Genomic DNA, 19,058 nt, shown 5'->3' with positions numbered 1-19,058 from the left:
TTTTTGCTACATGTTTTCGATTCTGATTAAATGCTCAGATTCTAATGATGTATTTCTCTGGACATCACTGGGTTTTTCTTCTCCTGTTGGGCTAGAATCAGTCCTTGATATGTCTTTCCCCTTCCTCACGATTCGTTTGCCCAGTGTTCGAGGAGCTGTGGCAGAGGCGGGAGAGGCCGGGAAGCCTACTGTATGAACAACCTTGGCCGCCGTCTTGCTGACCAAGAATGCCAAGAGCTGCCCAAAGTGGTGACGGAAAGCTGCAACGAATTCTCCTGTCCCGACTGGGCCACTAGTGAGTGGAGTGAGGTAACAGTAAAAACACACAAAGACATAGAACCCTTGTAATAATTTGGCTGGTAACTTCTCCTCTCCCAGGTACCACTTGGTAAACAGTTGTTCATACCCCAAACCAGATAAAACTTTCGAGTTGCGGGACACTCTGAGTACTTTGTATTTCTCCTTGCCACAGATCTCTATCGGATTTGGCCAACGTCAAAAGACGCTAGAAGTTGAGAAGGGCATTTGTTTACAGATTCTTTTTATTTACTGTGTATAGGCCGTCACTCATGGTGTCGGTAACTTACCGTGCTGTGCCTTCACAATTTCTAGCCTTATGCTAGCGGTATCTTCAAGTTTGTAGCTTATCACTTAATATTTGATCTCTCTATGTATTGTTTTTATACCCCAGGTAACCAAATCACTCATCAGAGTCTGTTAAATCCCCCAAAGTTTTTTTGTTTCCTAAGCTTTTTCATTTCAGTGGTAAATTTTTCTTTGCTTCATCTTGTTTGAAAACACACGTGAAGAAGTTGTGATTACACATCATTCCTTGTTAGAGGCATATTCTTCTTCAGGTTTTTTTATGGTATTTGCTGTTTACTATGTGTCAGGCACTGTACTAAGCACTGGGCTAGATACAAGATAATCAGGTTATACTCAATTCAGTATTAATCCCCATTTTATAGATGAAGTAACTGGGACTCAGAGAAGCTAAGTGACTTTCCAAGGTGACACAGCAGACATGTGGCAGAGCCGGGATTAGAACCGAGATCCTTCTGACTTCCAGGCCTGTGCCCTATCCACTATGCAACACACCTTTTCAATATTTTTGTAATTTACATAATTTCACCTTACGCGAATTTGAAATTTTTGAAAGTCTCTAGTGCTTCCTTATGACATGCAAGAAAATGGAGACTTTCAAGTTCCACAAACCTTCCATCACTCAAACAATAAATACTACTGTACCAAGCACTTGGGAGAGTGCAATAGAGTTGGAAGACAAGATTCCTGCCTTCGAGAAGCTTGAAATCTAGTGGGGAGCTTTCAACCTCAGACCCCCTCCTTTTCCATTTCAATTTATTCCATTGCCTTAATTTCTTCCATTTTATTTTTAATATTTCCTGACCATCTAAGTTTAGATGGGGTTGTGAGAGAGTCACATTAGCCAAAAATTGAGATACTGGGATCTAATTAATGGCTGCAGGCCTTTCTTTTCCTATTTCTTTCTCTGTTTTTTTTTCCTTTTGAGTCCTGTCTTATCTCTCTTCTTGATCACCTATAAACATGTTAAACAAAATCAGTCTTTATAGCAGTCTCAGGGAGGCCTCAATATTTACACTTCTCTTCTGAAAACATCCATCATTTTTAGCAATTTTATATTCATAAAGTGCACTATGTTATGTCACTTTGCCGATGTTTCTTTAGAATCCTAATTATGCCTAAGATAGTATTTGTTGGTTGCTACAGGGCATGTTTACCTGTCCTTTGGATTAGACCATGATGATTTTGATAATGAACTTAGACTGCGAGCCCCACATGGGACAACTTGTATCTACCCCCGTGCCTAGGACAGTGCTTTATGCATAGTAAACACTTAGGAAATAGAATAATAATAGTAATTATTATTATTACTACAATAATAATGAGACATCAGTAGGTATGAGTAGGTATTGTAAGTCCCTTGAGGGCAGGGATCGTTGTTGTTTTGAGCTTTCCCAAATAAAAAGTCCAGAGCTCTGTACCCAGAGACAATTGATTATGATTTGATGTTGATATTTCCAATATAGAACCACGCATCCCATCCACATCATGTGTATATAAAGATGACTGTTGACTTTACCTTCTTCACTGTAGCCCTTATACACATAACTTTAAACTCTGTTGCGTCCCTCTGCATTTTTTATTAACACCTGCCTCCTGGCTTGGTTATAAGCTTTTTGAAAGCAGATATGGCATCTACTAACTCTATTCTGCTCTCCTAAGTGCTTAGTATAGTGCTCTGAATAGGTAAACGCTCAATAAATATGACTGATTGATTTTCCCCAAGCCACCCACAATGCCCGCCTCGCTTTCTCTTTTGGTGTCACCGTCTCCCCGAACTTAGTTCCGTGGCAGCTACCCCATTTTTGTACACTGTTGCCAGGCTCGTAATTATGATCGGGATGGTATTGGTGAAGTGCTTACTATGTGCCAAGCACTGTACTAAACATCGAGGTAGTGGTACAGGATAACTAAGTTGGCCACAGTCCCCGTCCCCGATGGGGCTCTCACAATGTAAATAGGAGAGAGAACAAGTATTGAATCCCCATTTTTTTAGGGATGAAGAAACTAAAGCTGTGGAGAAGTGAAGTCACTTGCCCAAGGTCTTCTGACTCCCACATGCTCTTTCCACTAGACTGCTCTATTTCCACTAGACTACGGTGTCCTGATTTCTGCCATTTCACAAGGTTTCCAGTTTGATTTCACTACATCCTTAAAATGTTTGTTCTGTGCATCCTTTCTGTGGTGACCCCATTTCCCCAGAACAGCTGCCTAGGTGTCCATTTCTTCTCCCATGTGACACCAAGCAAAAATAATAATAATAATAACTGTGGTATTTGTTATACGCTTACCGTGTTCAAGGCACTGTACTAAGCACTGGGGTAGATACAAGATAATCAGGTCAGACATAGACCCTGTCCCACTTAGGGCTCACAGTCTTAATCCCCATTATACAGATGAGGCATAGAGAAGTAAAGTGACTTGCCTGAGATCACACGGGAGACAAGTGGCAGAGCTGGGATTAGAACCCAGGTCCCCTGACTTCCAAGTCCTTACTCTTTCCACTAGGCCATTGACAAGCATGGCTTCGATGCTGGCGGTCTGACCGTATTTCAGGATTCCGTCCGATCAACAACGGAGTGGTCATTGTATTCCCATAGTGCCTGGTGACATGCGGAAAGGGAACAAAACATCGGCAGGTGTGGTGTCGGCTCAACCAAGAGCAGCTGGATGAAGATTTCTGTAATCTGGGCAGTAAACCGGATTCCGTGAAACCCTGTCAACTTCATGAATGTGCATTTTGGCAAGAAGGATCATGGGGATCTGTGAGTCCACGATGATTTCTTTAGTAGATTAATATCTGTCTTCCCCTCTAGATTGTCAGTTTACTGTGGGCAGTGAATGTGTCTGTTATCTTATTGTCCTTTCTCACATGGTTAGTACAGTGCTCTGCGCACAGTAAGTGTTCAGTAAATACAATTTACAGACTGGTTTTATGCAAATCTTCGATCCTCTAGTTTCCACTTCTTTCATGTAAAACCTGATTTTATGGTAGTTCATTGCCGTTTCTTATTCGCTTTACCAAAATTAACTAAATCCTCCAAAATAGCGATATCAAAAGTGCTGAAACTAAAAGTTGAAAATAGATGTAAACAGATAAACCCAGTTATGCAGTGAATATTTTCCTTTTCAAATTGATGCTTACAAAAAGGAGGGGAATGATTATAAGAAGGAAACCAACCTTGAAACGATTATGATGTTAGGAAGAAAAAAGGACATTACTGGACTGGTTTTTTTTTAAAAAAGTTCTCAAAAGCAGATATTGTATCTACCAACTCTACTGTGCTCTCTTAAGTGCTTAGTATAGGGCTCAGCATAGGTAAATGCTCAATAAATACAATTGATTGATTTTCCCATGCTACCTGGGGATTAAGATTGTGAGCACCATGTGGGATGACCTGATTACCTTGTATCTACCCCGGTTCTTAGAACAGTGTTTGGCACATAGTAAGCACTTAACAAATACCATAATAATTATTATTATTTATATCTTCAACAGTGTACTGCAACCTGCGGACGAGGTTATCAGGTGCGTGCTGTTAAATGTGTCCTCGCTGCATATGGGTCTGCGGTTGATGAGAGAGAATGCAGTGCAGCTTCTCGCCCATCAGTACTTCGGGTATGTAACAACTTTTTATTCCAAGCAAGAACTCTTTTCTGTTCCAGAAAAAATCTTTTACTGAAATGACCACATTGAAGAATACCTGAGAAGCACTGAGAAACAGTGTAGCCTAGTGCAAAGAGCTCAGGCCCGGTAGTCAGAGGACCAGGGTTCTAATACCATTCATTCAATCATTCAATCGTATTTATCGAGCGCTTACTATGTGCAGAGCACAGTACTAAGCACTTGGAATACCAGTACTGCCTCTTGTGTGCTGTGTGACCCTGGGCAAGTCACTTAACTTTCCTGAGCCTCAGCTCCCTCTCTGCAAAGTGGGAATTTTCACCTGTTCACCCTCCTACATAGACTGTAAGCCCTGTGTGGGACTCAGTCGTCTCGTATGTATCCCAGTACTTGACACATACTAAGTTCTTAATAAATACCACAATGATGGTTATTGATTATTACCCTTTTAAACAAAACTTTGATTCCTTCACAACGGGAAACCATTTGTTTTCTGTAGCAATAATAATAATAATAATGTTGGTATTGTTAAGTGCTTACTATGTGCTAGGCACTGTTCTAAACGCTGGGGTAGATACAGGGTAATCAGGTTGGCCCATGTGAGGTTCACAGTCTTCATCCCCATTTTATAGATGAGGTAACTGAGGCACCGAGAAGTGAAGCGACCTGCCCAAAGTCACACAGCTGACAGATGGCAGAGCCGGGATTAGAACCCATGACCTCTGACTCCTAAGCCCGGGCTCTTTCCACTGAGTCAGTGGCTAGTGGTTAGCATTTGTACCTTGAAATTGTTTGACAGCAGTGTGGCTCAGTGGAAAGAGCCCGGGCTTGGGAGTCAGAGATCATGGGTTCAAATCCCGGCTCCGCCGCCTGTCAGCTGTGTGATTGTGGGCAAGTCACTTAACTTCTCTGTGCCTCAGCTACCTCATCTGTAAAATGGGATTAAAACTGTGAGCCCCATGTGGGACAACCCGATCACCTTGTATCCCCCCAGTGCTTAGAACAGTGCTTTGCACATAGTAAGCGCTTAACAAATACCACCATTATTAATTTAATGCTTTTGTTAATCAGCCTGTTTCTGAGGTAGCCTCATCTCGAACATAAAGAATGGAATCGGAAGCTGAAAAGTTTTATTACTAGATCCCAGTTACCGGTTGTTCAGTGGCTTCAGGGGTTCACTTCAGATGTAATTTTGGTTTCCTTACTATCAAGGAAAGGTAACACAATCTCCCAGATGGGGCCAAATTGACTCTGAAATCACTGATGGAAAATCCAGCAAGAACATTTAAGGGCAGTGTGTAATTTAGTGGAGTGAAAACCAAATTAATCAATCAGTGGTATTTATTCACTCATTCAATTCATTCAATCGTATTTATTGAGTGCTTACTGTTTGCAGAGCACTGTACTAAGCGCTTGGAATGTACAGTTCGGCAAAAGATAGAAACAATCCCTGTCCAACAATGGGCTCACAGTCTAAAAGGAGGAGACAGACCACAAAACAAGAAGTCAGGCAACAAAACCATCAAAATAGATAAATAGAATCATAGATATATGCATCATTAATAAAATGGAGTAACAAATAATAAATACAAATATTCATTCATTCATTCAGTAGTATTTATTGAGCGCTTACTATGTGCAGAGCACTGTACTAAGCGCTTGGAATGTACAAATCGGTAACAGATAGAGACAGTCCCTGTCCTTTGACGGGCTTACGGTCTAATCGGGGGAGACGGACGGACAAGAACAATGGCAATAAATAGAATCAAGGGGATGAACATCTCATTAAAACAATAGCAAATAAATAGAATCAAGGTGATGTACATCTCATTAACAAAATGAATAGGGTAATGAAAATATATACAGTTGAGCGGACGAGTACAGTGCTGAGGGGATGGGAAGGGAGAGGGGGAGGAGCAGAGGGAAATGGGGGGAAAGGAGGGTTTAGCTGCAGAGAGGTGAAGGGGGGGTAGAGGGAGCAGAGGGAGAAGGGGAGCTCAGTCTGGGAAGGCCTCTTGGAGGAGGTGAGCTTTAAGTAGGGTTTTGAAGAGGGGAAGAGGATTAGTTTGGCGGAGATGTGGAGGGAGGGCGTTCCAGGACCGCGGGAGGATGTGGGCCAGGGGTCAACGGCGGGATAGGCGAGAACGGGGACGGTGAGGAGGTGGGCGGCAGAGGAGCGGAGCGTGCGGGGTGGGCAGTGGAAAGAGAGAAGGATGGAGAGGTAGGAGGGGGAAGGTGATGGAGAGCCTTGAAGCCTAGAGTGAGAAGAACCTAGAGTGAGAAATATACACAAGTGCTGTGGGGAGGGGAAGGGGGTAGAGCAGAGGGAGAGAGTAGAGGGAATGGGGAGGGGAGGGGAAGCAGAGGGAAAGGGAGGGCTCCATCTGGGAAGGCCTCCTGGAGGAGGTGAGCTCTCAGTAGGGCTTTGAAAAGGGGAAGAGAGCTAGTTTGGCAGATGTGAGCAGGGAGGACGTTCCAGGACAGCGGTAGGATGTGGGCCAGGGGTTGATGGCAGGACAGACAAGAATGAGGCACCGTGAGGAGGTTAGTCAAAGAGGTGCGGAGTGTACAGGGTGGGCTAGAGAAGGAGGGGGTGTGGTGATAGAGAGCTTTGAAGCCAAGAGTGAGGAGGTTTTGCTTCATGCAAAGGTTAAAAGGCAACCACTGGAGGTTTTTGAAGAGGGGAGTGACATGCCTAAGCACTTGGGAAAGTTTGATAAAATAGAATTGGTAGACACGATCCCTGCCCACCAGAAGCGTACATTCTACACCTCCATTATCTCTGGCCACTGCTGTCCAACTGGCTGCAAATAGCTGCTTCCTTGTTCTCAGCTATGAGCCAGAAAGGTGTTACTTGGAGCCAGAAGAGAACTAGTTAGCCCACTGAGACAGTCCAACTTTGATAATGTATTAAATGCCCTAAGTTTCTTGAGGAAAAAGTATCCATGATTATTATCAGCAGCAGAAGCAGCATTTACTGAACACTACTATGGGCAGAGCACTGTCCTAGTTGCTTGGAAACATAAAATCAGTGTAAAGGATATGGGGTGTATAAGTAGATAGAAATTGCAAACGACAAGAGGTAGCAGTGTAAAAATGTAGGCTCAAGTTATATCTAGACTTTAAGCTCACTGTGGGTAGGGATCATGTCTATAAACTCTGTCACATGGTACTTTTTCAAGCGTTTAGTACAGGAAGCGGTAAGCACTGAATAAATACTATTGATTAATTGACTGACTGATAATGAACTGGAAAGTGGCCAGACAGATGTGACCAGGAAAGTTGGTATGCCATTTGCTGGAGATTATTTTGTCCTGTCGTACTTTCCCAAGCACTTAGTACAGTGCTCTGCACACAGTAAGCGCTCAATGAATACGACTGAATGAATGTCATTTTAGAAGGTGTGTGAAGGAGGGGAGGGATGCACTTTGGCAGATTTGATGGGGAAGGGAGTTTCATGCCAGGAGAAATTCATGAGCAATAGATTGGATGTAGGAGAGTTATATGGGTGGTTAGTGCTCAGTAAATTCCATTGACTCATTAGAAGGTCTTCATATCAACCAACCAGGTAGAAAGTGATTCAAGTGCTTTTTAATAATAATTATAGTATTTGTTAACTGCTTACTATGTTTCAGGCACTGTACTAAGTGCTGGGGTGGATACATGCAATTTGGGTTAGACACAGTCCCTGTCCCACATGGGGCTCACAGACTCAATCCCTATTTTACAGATAATAACAATAATAATAATAATAATGATGATAGTAAGTGCGTGGCTCAGTGGAAAGAGCACGGGCTTAGGAGTCAGAGGTCACGGGTTCTAATCCCGGCACTGCCACCTGTTAGCTGTGTGACTTTGGGCAAGTCACTTCACTTCTCGGTACCTCAGTTACCTCTTCTGTAAAATGGGGATGAAGACTGTGAGCCTCACGTAGGACAACCTGATTACCCTGTATCTACCCTAGCGCTTAGCACAGTGCTTGGCACATAGTAAGCGCTTAACAAATACCATCATTATTATTATTATTTGTTAAGTGCTTCCTAGAGAAGCGGCGTGGCTCATTGGAAAGAGCCAGGGCTTTGGAGTCAGAGGTCATGGGTTCGAACCCCGGCTCTGCCATTTGTCAGCTGTGTGACTTTGGGCAAGTCACTTAACTTCTCGGTGCCTCAGTTCCCTCATCTGTAAAATGGGGATTAAGACTGTGATCCCCACGTGGGACAACCTGATTCCCCTGTGTCTACCCCAGCGCTTAGAACAGTGCTTGGCACATAGTAAGCGCTTAACAAATACCAACATTATTATTACGTGCCGAGACCTGTTCTAAGTGCTGGGGTAGGTACAAGGTAATCAGGTTGTACCATGTGGGGCTCACAGTCTTAATGCCCATTTTACAAGTGAGAGAACTGAGGCCCAGAGCAGTGAAGTGACTTGCCCAAGGTCACAAAGCAGATAAGTGGCGGAGCCGGGATTAGAATCCATGCCCTCTGACTCCCAAGCCTCTGCTCTTGCCACTAGGCCGTGCTGCTTCTGCTTACTTGATTAAATATTACCAGCCTGAATCATATCTACCCATCGGGACCCACTATCATTTATGTATTCATTTATAATATTTCTGGGCACTTGTGTGTAATATGTATATTTGATCACACATTCAGTGGATTAATTCTCACTCCATTGTTTGTAAATATTTTATGCTTGTCTTATCTGCTAGGGTTTAAGCTCACTGGTTGCAAGGACTGTGTTTCTTTGCACTTCTGTTGCACTCTCCCAAGGATTTAGTATAATGCATTGTACTCAACTTGCCCTTCGTGTCATCAAAGGCATATTAATGATTGGGGCCTGAATGGCATAGTAAGGTGATTATCAAATAAGCTCTATGTGGGTTAGTCTGAAAGGGAGAGACTTGAGGCAGGAAGACCAGTAAATTGAGGCCATAACACTGAATTCTTTCAACTTTAAAAATTTGAGTCTTAAAGTTTGATGTCAAGCCTGAAGGAGCGATACCACGTAACAAATCCCAAAATGTGAAAAGTATAAGAGCAGCAGACAAATTTTAAGCGTGGGGCTAGAAGTCAGTACCTCTGTGCGCTAGGGATCCCGGTTCACGCAAAGGGGAGAAGGGTATCCGAAGGAAAGAGAAAAGGGTCTTTGAAAAATGCAGTTCTTCCTTTGAACAGGACTGTGAAGCAAGCCCATGCTCACATCTCCCAGAACCTCAGGTGACTTCACTGCCTCCAACTCACATAGGAAAGATGACACAGTGGAGATATGGCTCTTGGACACCTGTAAGTAAACTGCTTTATATCTGTAATTTATTATATCTGTAATAATTGAGTTATTTATTTTAATATCTGTCTCCCCATCTAGACTGGAAGCTAGTTATTGTACTCTCCCAAGCGCTTAGTACAGAGCTCTGCACGTAGTAAGTGCTCATTAAATATGATTTAATTAATGATTGAATGAATCAGTCTCCGTAGAATGTATGTATGTATTTCAAAATTCACTTGTCTGATAACTGTGTTGAACTTATAGCCTTTAGTGACTGTTTTGCAACCTCTCAGTTTTCCTTTCTTGAATGTAAAGCTAATGCCCCACTTTCATCGTATTTCTTACCCATAAATTTCTACTTCGTGTTCTTGCATTAGATCAAGTCACCCGTATACATAATTAGAAAGCCCTAAAATACTTTCCTCATAAGGATAACTTTCCTGAGTTTATTCGTTTGGGAGAATAATTTTAGCTAAGGATGGACTGTAAGAAAAAAGTTGCTGTTTCTACTGTAGTTTCCCTTAATAGGTAATACAACTGGTAATAATATGAGTTTCATTCTATCCTGTTTGCAAGAACCTGTAGGCTGGGATCAATGAAAGACAAGGACAGATATCCAAAATCAAAACCAAAGCCAGTAGGGTCCCAGAGAAGCAGAGTTTCAGACTCCTCGTGTCTCAGAGTCCAAGGAGCACCAGAAGCCACAGCCACCGCTCCAGCAGCCGCCACTTTTCCCAGGGGTTTTGTGGAGGCCTCATGCTGTGGGTGCTGTTCTCTTTCCTGCTGAGGAGATGATAATAGTAATAACGATGATGATGATGATAATGATGGTATTTGCTAAGCGCTTACTATGTGTCAAGCACTGTGCTAAGCGCTGAGTAGATACAAGCTAGTCAGATTGGGCACAGACCCTGTCCCGCTAGAGGCTCACAGTTTTAATCCCCATTTTACAGATGAGTTAACTGAGGCACAGAGGAGTGAAATGACTTGCCCAAGGTCTCACGGCAGACAAGTGGCGGAGTCCGGCTCAGAACCCAGGTCCTTCTGACTCCCAGGCCCATGCTCTATCAAATAGGCCAAGCTGCTCCTGGAGCCTCTTTGATGGAGCAGAGGAGAGCCGGTGTTTGTTGTTGGGGAGGGGGCATGGCTGGCCGGCGTGGGCGACTCTGAGGATGGATGCCCCTGTAGCATAAATCCCCGCAGCTCAGTGCTCAAAGAGCAAGTCAGGAGCAAGCACCCCAGGGGGAGGTTCAGCTCTGCCACGGTGGAGGCCCGGTTGTTGGGTTTGTACAGCTTCCAGGTGATTTGGTTTTATTTCGCTTTTGTTTTTGGTATTTTCTAAGTGCTTACTATGTGCCAGACAACGTACTAAGTGCTGGATAGATACCAGTTCATTCATTCGTAGTATTTACTGAGCGCTTACAATATGCAGAGTACTGTACTAAGCGCTTGGAATGTACACTTCGGCAGCAGATAGAGACAATCCCTGCCCAATAACGGGCTCACAGTCTAGACAGTAATGATGGTATTTGTTAAGCGCTTACTATGTTTTACCAAGCACTGTTCTAAGCTCTGGGCTGGGGGGGAGATACATGGTAATCAGATTATCCTATGTGGGGCTCACAGTCTTGATCCCCATTTTACAGATGAGGTAACTGAGGCACAGAGAAGTGAAGTGATTTACCCAAAGTCACACAGCAGACAAGTGGCGGAGTAGGGACTAGAACCCAAGACCTCTGACTCCCAAGCCAGGGCTCTTTCCACTAAGCTGTGCTGCTTCTCTGAAGAGAAGAAGAGAGACAATCCCTGTCCACAATGAGCTCATAGTCTACAGGAGGGGAGACAGACAATAAAATAAACAAAATAAACAAAATTATTGATATATTTTGTTTTGATATATAAACAAAATTATTGATATATTGATCATTATATATTTATTGATATAAATATAATGTTGGTATTTGTTAAGCGCTTACTATGTGCAGAGCACTGTTCTAAGCGCTGGGGTAGATACAGGGTAATCAGGTTGTCCCACGTGAGGCTCACAGTTAATCTCCATTTTACAGATGAGGTAACTGAGGCACAGAGAAGTTAAGTGACTTGCCCACAGTCACACAGCTGACAAGTGGCAGAGCTGGGAGTCGAACCCATGACCTCTGACTCCGAAGCCCAGGCTCTTTCCACTCAGCCACGCTGCTATAATTGATATATTATTGATATATATATATATAAACAAAAATATTGATATTATTGATATATATCTACTGCTTTTTGTATTCTCTTGGCAACAACTGGGTCATAAGCCAATCATTGCATTCTTGGCTCAGTGGAAAGAGCCCGACCCAGCGCTTAGAACAGTGCTTTGCACATAGTAAGCGCTTAACAAATGCCACCATTATTATTCTTGTTGGCCATAGTGTTCAGCAGCAGAACAATCAATTAATTAAGAGAAGCAGCATGACCTAGTGGAAAGAGCACAGGCCTGGGAGTAGAAGGACATGGGTTTTAATCCAAGCTCCACCACTTTTGAGCTGCATGACCTTGGACAAGTCACAATCAAATTTATTGATATATATTGATATGAAGAGTTCTGTCATAGACCGCCGATCGGCGAGCCCACGGGGCGCGGGGTGACCGAGGCAGATTGCCTTCCATGTGCTAGCCCAAGCTAGGATTGGAAGGGATATACCTCTTCTTGACTCTCCCTCCTATAGTTGAGACTGGTAGAGTACTGGAAACTCTCCAGGTGCGACCCTGAGAGGGGTCCCAAGCGCTTAGTACAGTACCTGTCCGTCAGGAACTACTGAAGAAGCACCATCAGTCGATTGCGGGATAAACTTCTGGTCAGCTGGGAGTGATTCAGGCGTGTGCACAATCTTGTCTTTCTTCGTTTCAGTGCTCGGTGTCCTGTGGCCGGGGAACCCGGGCTCGATACGTAAGTTGTTGGGATCCACACTCTGGAGCGGCCGAAGAGTTCTCGTGCGCACATTCACCGAGGCCGGTCGAAATTTCAAGCTGCTTTAGTCCTTGTGGAGAATGGCAAGCCGGAAGCTGGTCGCCCGTAAGTAATTTGGATAGAAATGGGCCTCGGTTGACCTTAGAATGTAAGAAGGACTTCGGGGTGTCTCGTACTTGACATAACGAGTGTCGGCTGAATTTTCGACCAGTGTTCCGTGTCCTGCGGTGCCGGAGTGAGGACGAGACAAGTCGTCTGTATCAACTACCATCAACACATCGATGAGAATTACTGTAATCCCGAAAGCCGCCCCAGGGAGGAAGAAGAGTGTGACCTGGCAGCGTGTCCTGTCGTGTACAGCCACTTTCCTAATTCTTACGATGAGCCGAGCCGTTCTCCAGGCAGCAGTTTTCCACAGACTCAGAAGCCAGAAGATGACCGCGATCACCCCAGTCGTTCGTCGGAAGCGGGAAACCAATGGAGAACAGGACCGTGGGGATCTGTAAGCGGATTCTATGAAAATCTACTAAACCGACCATCCTGCTCTCTCGTGTTTTTGCTCTCTCCCCTGCTCTCTTTTTTCCCCTCTCTCGACGAATATTGTATATCTTTGTTGAAGGACCACCGTGACATGGGATGTGTCTGGGGTTTTAAAAGGCAGTTTTACAACTTGCAGATATAACTTGGAAAAGATCTAGAGGCTGATTTTTAATCTGAAATGAAAACTTTTAAAGGTTAAATGGAAATTAAAATTTCGATTTAGGTAAGGTGAAGATTTTTAATTATTTTATAGAGCTGAGGGAGAGGTTGCACCTGCCTGCTCTGTGAGCTTGAGTAGGTCACTTAACTTCTCTTTGCCTCAGTTTCCTCATTTTTAAATGGTGATTCCATCCCACTAGACTCTGAACTCAATGTGGGAGGGGGCTTGTGTCTAACATGATAATCTTGTATGTACCCCAGCCACTTAATTTATTGCTTGGCCAACTTAATAAGTATCACAGTAATGCCGTTATCATTACTTATTCTTATTCTTTAGCTACACATCCTCATAAGCTTTTCAAAGAGAAGAGTCTACCTCTACTCCATCTTATATTCTCTTGGCAACAACTGGGTCAAAAGCCCATCATTGCATTCTTGTTGGCCATGGTGTTCAGCAGCAGAACAATCAATTAATTGAGAAGCAGCATGACCTAATGGAAAGAGCACAGGCCTGGGAGTAGGAGGACATGGGTTTTAATCCAAGCTCCACCACTTTTGAGCTGCATGACCTTGGATAAGTCACTTAACTTCCCTGTGCCTCAGTTACCTCATCTACAAAATGGGGACTAAAACTGTGAGCCCCAGGTGGGACATGGACTGTGTCCAATCTCATTAACTTGTATCTACCCCAGTGCTTAGTACAGTGCCTGGCACAGAGGAAGCATTGAATAAATACTATTAAAAAATTGAGTGCTTAGTATGTACAGAACACTGAACTAAGTGTTTGAGAGAGTACTATACAACAGAGTGGGTAAAAGGGATCCCTGCCTACAAGTAGCTTGCAGTCTACAGGGGGAATCAGATATGAAAGTAAATCATGGATGTGGGAAATAGAAAAGTATAAGGATATGTGCAAATGTATGGTGGGGCTGGGTGGAGTATCCAAGTGCTTAAGGGGTAAAAAAAACAACCAAACCATCCCTCCCTTAACCCCAAGGGTCCCTCCCAGTTACCACCCCATTTCCCTCCTACCATTCCTCTCCAAACTCCTTAAATGAGTTGCTGCACCCTTAGACTCCATTTCCTCTCCTCCAGTTCTCTCCTCGACCCCCTCCAGTCTGGCTTCCAACCCCTTCGCTCCACAGATACTGCCTCTTTTAGGTCACAAATAATATTGATAATAATTATGACATTTGTTAAGCACTTACTCGGTGTCAAGCACTGTCCTAAGCACTGGCGTACAAGCAAATTGGACAAAGTCCCTGGCCCACGTGGGGTTTCCTTGCCAGAAGCCAACAACTTCCACTCCATCCTAATCCTCCTCGACGTCTCAGAGCCTTCAGTACTGTCGACCAGCCCCCTTCTCCTGGAAACATTATCCAACCTTGGTTTCAGTGACACTGTCCTCTCCTGTCTCCACTACTACTGTCTCTCTGGCCACTCATTCTCAGTCTCTTTCGCAGGCTCCTCCTCTGCCTCTCACTTCTTCTTTGTGGAAGTCCCTCAGAGTTCAGCTCTAAGTTCTCATCTATTTTCCCCCTACACACACTCCCATGGCAGGCTCATTTGCTTCCATGACTTCAACTGCCATCTCTATGGTGATGATTCCCAAATTGAAATCACCAGCACTGATCTTTCTCCTCTGCCGTCTCGCATTTCCTTCTACACTCAGGACATATCTGAGTGCCTTAAAGCCAATGGCGAGGAGTTTCTATTTGCTGTGGAGGTGGAATGGGAGCTATTGGAGGTTTCTGAGAGGAAGTTATGGACTCAACATTTATGTATTATTTGTAGTAATAATAATATTTTCTAAATTAACTGTTTATTCATATTGATGTCTGTCTCCACATCTAGACACTAAGCTCGTTTTGGGCAGGGAAAGTGTCTGCTAATTCTGTAGTATTGTACTCTCCCACATGCGTAGTACCATGTTCCACACAAAGTAAGGGCTCAATAAATGTGATTGATTGATTGCTTGGTAATAATAATGTCATTTGTTAAGTGCTTACTATGTGCCAAGCACTGTACTTAGCACTGGCAGAGATTCCAGATACTCATGTTGGGCACAGTCCCTGTCCGGTGTGAGCCTCACAGTTATAAGTAAGAGGGAGAACAAATATTGAACCTCCATTTTAGAGGTGAGGGAACTGTGGCACAGAGAAGTGAAGTGACTTGCCCAGGGTAACACGGAAGACAAGTGGCCAAGCTGGCATTAAAATTGAGGTCCCTGCCTTCCTGGCCCTTGCTCTTTCCACTAGGCCACGCTGCTTCCTTCCTTCCTTCCTTCCTTCCTTCCTTCCTTCCTTCCTTCCTTCCTTCCTTCCTTCCTTCCTTCCTTCCTTCCTTCCTTCCTTCCTTCCTTCCTTCCTTCCTTCCTTCCTTCCTTCCTTCCTTCCTTCCTTCCTTCCTTCCTTCCTCCCTCCCTCCCTCCCTCCCTCCCTCCCTCCCTCCCTCCCTCCCTCCCATCCTCCCTCCCTCCTTTCCATCCTTTCCATCCTTCCATCCTTCCTCAGAAAAATGATCCAGGCAACAACTCCAAGCAGCATAGTCCTCTAATCTTTATTGTTGAGTGTCTAGGAATTGCAAAATGCCCAGAAATGAGCATCAATATATACTGTATATAGTAGTGCCTTGGCTTAGTGGAAAGAACACGGGCTTGGGAGTCAGAGGTCGTGGGTGCTAATACTGGCTCCGCCACTTGTCAGCTGTGTGATTTTGGGCAAGTCACTTAACTTCTCTGCGCCTCAGTTCCTCATCTGTAAAATGGGGATTAAGACTTTGAACCCCAAGTGGGACAACCTGATGACCCTGTATCTACCCCAGCACTTAGAACATTGCTTGTAACATAGAAATCATTTAACAAATACCAACATTATTATTATTATTATCATTATCATTATTATTTTATGGAGTGAGTGTCCCTTCTTAATGAACCTAATCCCTTTTTGAGATGTATAGTCATAGTTTAACATAGGTATTGTAGCAATGTAGTTTAGTGTCTAAGGAAGATTGGTTAATCACAGGAATGAGATATTTTCTCCTTTTTTCTCCTGTTTGAAAAATCATGGTGGGGATGTGCATAAACTTTAATAATTGAGAAAGTAGAGCATTTTCCCCATTCTCCTTCCCCATCCTGGGATAGAGAATTGTATTGAACGTTTTTGATGCATTTCTCTTTCATAGCTAATAATGGTGTGTTTTGGGTTTTTATTTTTCCTTTTCATCATTGACAGTGCTCCAGTACTTGTGGTAGTGGATTTCAACGAAGGGTTGTGGTGTGCCAGGATGAGAATGGAAGAAGTGCCAGTTATTGTGTGGAAACTGCCAAACCACCGGAATCTAGGGACTGTGACATTGGGCCATGTCCAAGATGGAACTATGGAAGCTGGGGAGAAGTAAGATGTCTTCCAAATCCATTCTTAAATATTTTTGAATGCCCCTAGATGTGAAAGGCAGTTAAATTCATTCCTGAAGAAAGAGAGGAAACCTATCATTCTGTCCTATCTGAGTGAAATTGAATTTCGTAAAGCAAAGCCATATCATTTTATTTGATAATACCAGCTTTTATTTAAGTAGGTTTAATGCAAATAACTTTCTTTGGCAATTGATAATGAAAAGGGACTATCAGATGCAGGTAATGCAGCCATGCTATGAAACACCTGTTGTTTACTTAAAAAAATTGTTTTACAACATTTAAAAAATATTTTGAAAATGTATTTCATTCTGATTTTCTGAAATTCCCAAACAATTAGCCCATTATAACTCTATATTTCTAGATTCCTTTCTAGTTAATCTTTTTCCTTTTTTAAAAAAATTGTTATTAGAGATAATACGGTTCAACCAACCATTCCAGAAAAAGTACCCGCTAAGGTGTTGTCAATGCCACTGAATTATTTCATCTATTTGACTAACTTTATTACTAAGACTAAATAATAATAATAATGATGGTATTTGCTAAGCACTTACTATGTGCCAAGCATTGTTTTAAGTGCTGAAAATAGAGTGCTCTATAAAGTGGGGTAAATAATATTGAAATGATGTTTTCTCCTTATAAAAAGGTGGAGTTGTAGGTAAAAAATATTAGAGTGGGATAGAGATGTAGTGAGAACAGATTAAAATTAGATAGGTAGGAATACATACTGCATCTGGTTTCATTACTTTCTGTAAGACATTTTTATTCTTTGGGCAGTGTGGAGTAAGTGCTTAAGTACCATAAAAACAAATAAATAAGTGTATTAGTTAAATGGAAATGCCATTTACATCGAATCAATTTGGGTTCTGCTTTCCCTTTTATTATTTTTTCATCATTCTTAGGGAGGAACTCTTCTAAATAAAGTGTAAACCTAACCCCACCACCTATTACCATTCCCCTAATTTTAAAATGGATCTTGAACTGAACCATTTCCTGTTTAACTTAAAAACAGATGGTAGACATTTCTATGAAGTTGCTAATGAAAGGAAATGAATATCTTACCTGAACAAAGCAAGGAGGGGGTAAACCATGTCATTTCTTTCCTATATTCATGTTTTTAGTGTTCACAAACCTGCGGAGGAGGAATAAAAACAAGATTAGTGATATGTCAGCTTCCTAATGGTGAAATGTCAAGCGATCAAAACTGTGAAATCCTAGATAAGCCACCTACTATGGAACAATGTCAAGTGCATGCTTGTCCCGATGGGGCTTCGTGGTATCGGGGACCATGGAAATCGGTACGATAGCATGAAGTTTTTGTTATGTGTCTTTGCTTTCTCCCTTTAACTCAGCCTTCTTTGTGAAACGGAGTGTTCCTGTTTGATTACAGGGGAATAGAACTGCTTGGAGTATATGAATTATAGCTTCTTTACCATCTTTAGAAGAAGCTTTCAATTTTTCAGCATTCTGTGAGTCAATTTGGCTTCTAGTATTCAATAGTATACTTAAATCAGTTTGAGATTCAAATTTCAAAGTACTGTAATTTATACAGTAGCAATATGTACATTTATATTTATATGTATAAAGGGATTCTTGATGTGCATCCATTACACTGTATATATTTGGATTACCCTGTAATCAATCAGCAATATTTTTTTGTATATTTGTTTTTCGAGTTAATATTTGTGCCTATGTGTTTGGTGAATTAAGGCTGTTTTTGTTGAATTGTTCATTTAATTATATATTGCTTCTGTCTGCATCAATGTCTTATTAACTGGTACAGGTCAGATAACATGTTTAAATATTTTTCAACTTGGTGCTTTTGTTAAACAATGTGAAAATATTTTGTCAAGAAAAAATTCACTCATTTCAAGTCAAGTAATTATTATAATTTTTTACATATCAGCAATGAACATTGATAATTTATATGATATTTTAATAATATTTATTCCTTCCACTGTGTGGACATCATATATTTTTATAGCCACAGATTAATCCGTGAAATATTTTTCATAGATATTTTATCAAGGCTAGGGTTTAGGTGCTGAATATTCTACTGAAAAGGGAGCCTTAAATCATGAAATACTTTGACAAGTATTTCTGTAGTTGTTCTTTGAATCTATAGGCAATGAGGCTTTCCTCCAGCATTTACTGCCAGATTCTAAAGCCACCAACCTCCGCAGTGTGCCATTTAGTGTTCTGCAAAATAATGCTCTTGTGGTTGGAGATGGAGCCCAAATTTGAAAACCTCTCAAAACTATTAATGAAGGCAGTGAATATTTTCAATGTTAAGAAATAGTTCAAGCCAACATATTCCTTATTTTATGGTTTCCTTTACAAATAAATTTAAATAATTGAAATAAATGAACAGCTATGTCAGGAGTATGCATTTTAAACCCTTAGTATTTTGAAATGGCTTTGACTGAATGCCCTTCCTCATTTTGTAGAGTATTTGCAGAATTCCGTATTTACTCCTGCCACCGTTTAATTTTTTT

The 19,058-nt window shown here is 42.2% G+C and overlaps 1 protein-coding gene across 1 annotated transcript in view; it reads left to right on the top strand.

The window, feature by feature from the left end:
• The window catches only part of ADAMTS20 (ADAM metallopeptidase with thrombospondin type 1 motif 20), a 198,095-nt gene that overhangs the window by 131,204 nt on the left and 47,833 nt on the right, over positions 1 to 19,058 (top strand). The window contains exons 23-30 of the mRNA XM_039914736.1: positions 145 to 309; positions 3,204 to 3,368; positions 4,103 to 4,222; positions 9,406 to 9,513; positions 12,393 to 12,557; positions 12,664 to 12,954; positions 16,385 to 16,546; positions 17,685 to 17,861. Coding sequence (XP_039770670.1) covers positions 145 to 309; positions 3,204 to 3,368; positions 4,103 to 4,222; positions 9,406 to 9,513; positions 12,393 to 12,557; positions 12,664 to 12,954; positions 16,385 to 16,546; positions 17,685 to 17,861 — 1,353 coding nt within the window. The remainder of the gene's footprint in view (positions 1 to 144; positions 310 to 3,203; positions 3,369 to 4,102; positions 4,223 to 9,405; positions 9,514 to 12,392; positions 12,558 to 12,663; positions 12,955 to 16,384; positions 16,547 to 17,684; positions 17,862 to 19,058) is intronic.

The sequence above is a fragment of the Ornithorhynchus anatinus genome, chromosome 2, assembly GCF_004115215.2.
Source record: "Ornithorhynchus anatinus isolate Pmale09 chromosome 2, mOrnAna1.pri.v4, whole genome shotgun sequence".
Taxonomy (NCBI): Eukaryota; Metazoa; Chordata; class Mammalia; order Monotremata; family Ornithorhynchidae; genus Ornithorhynchus; species Ornithorhynchus anatinus.
Note: the sequence above shows the minus strand (reverse complement) of the source record. Positions and strands in the feature narration are given on the sequence as shown.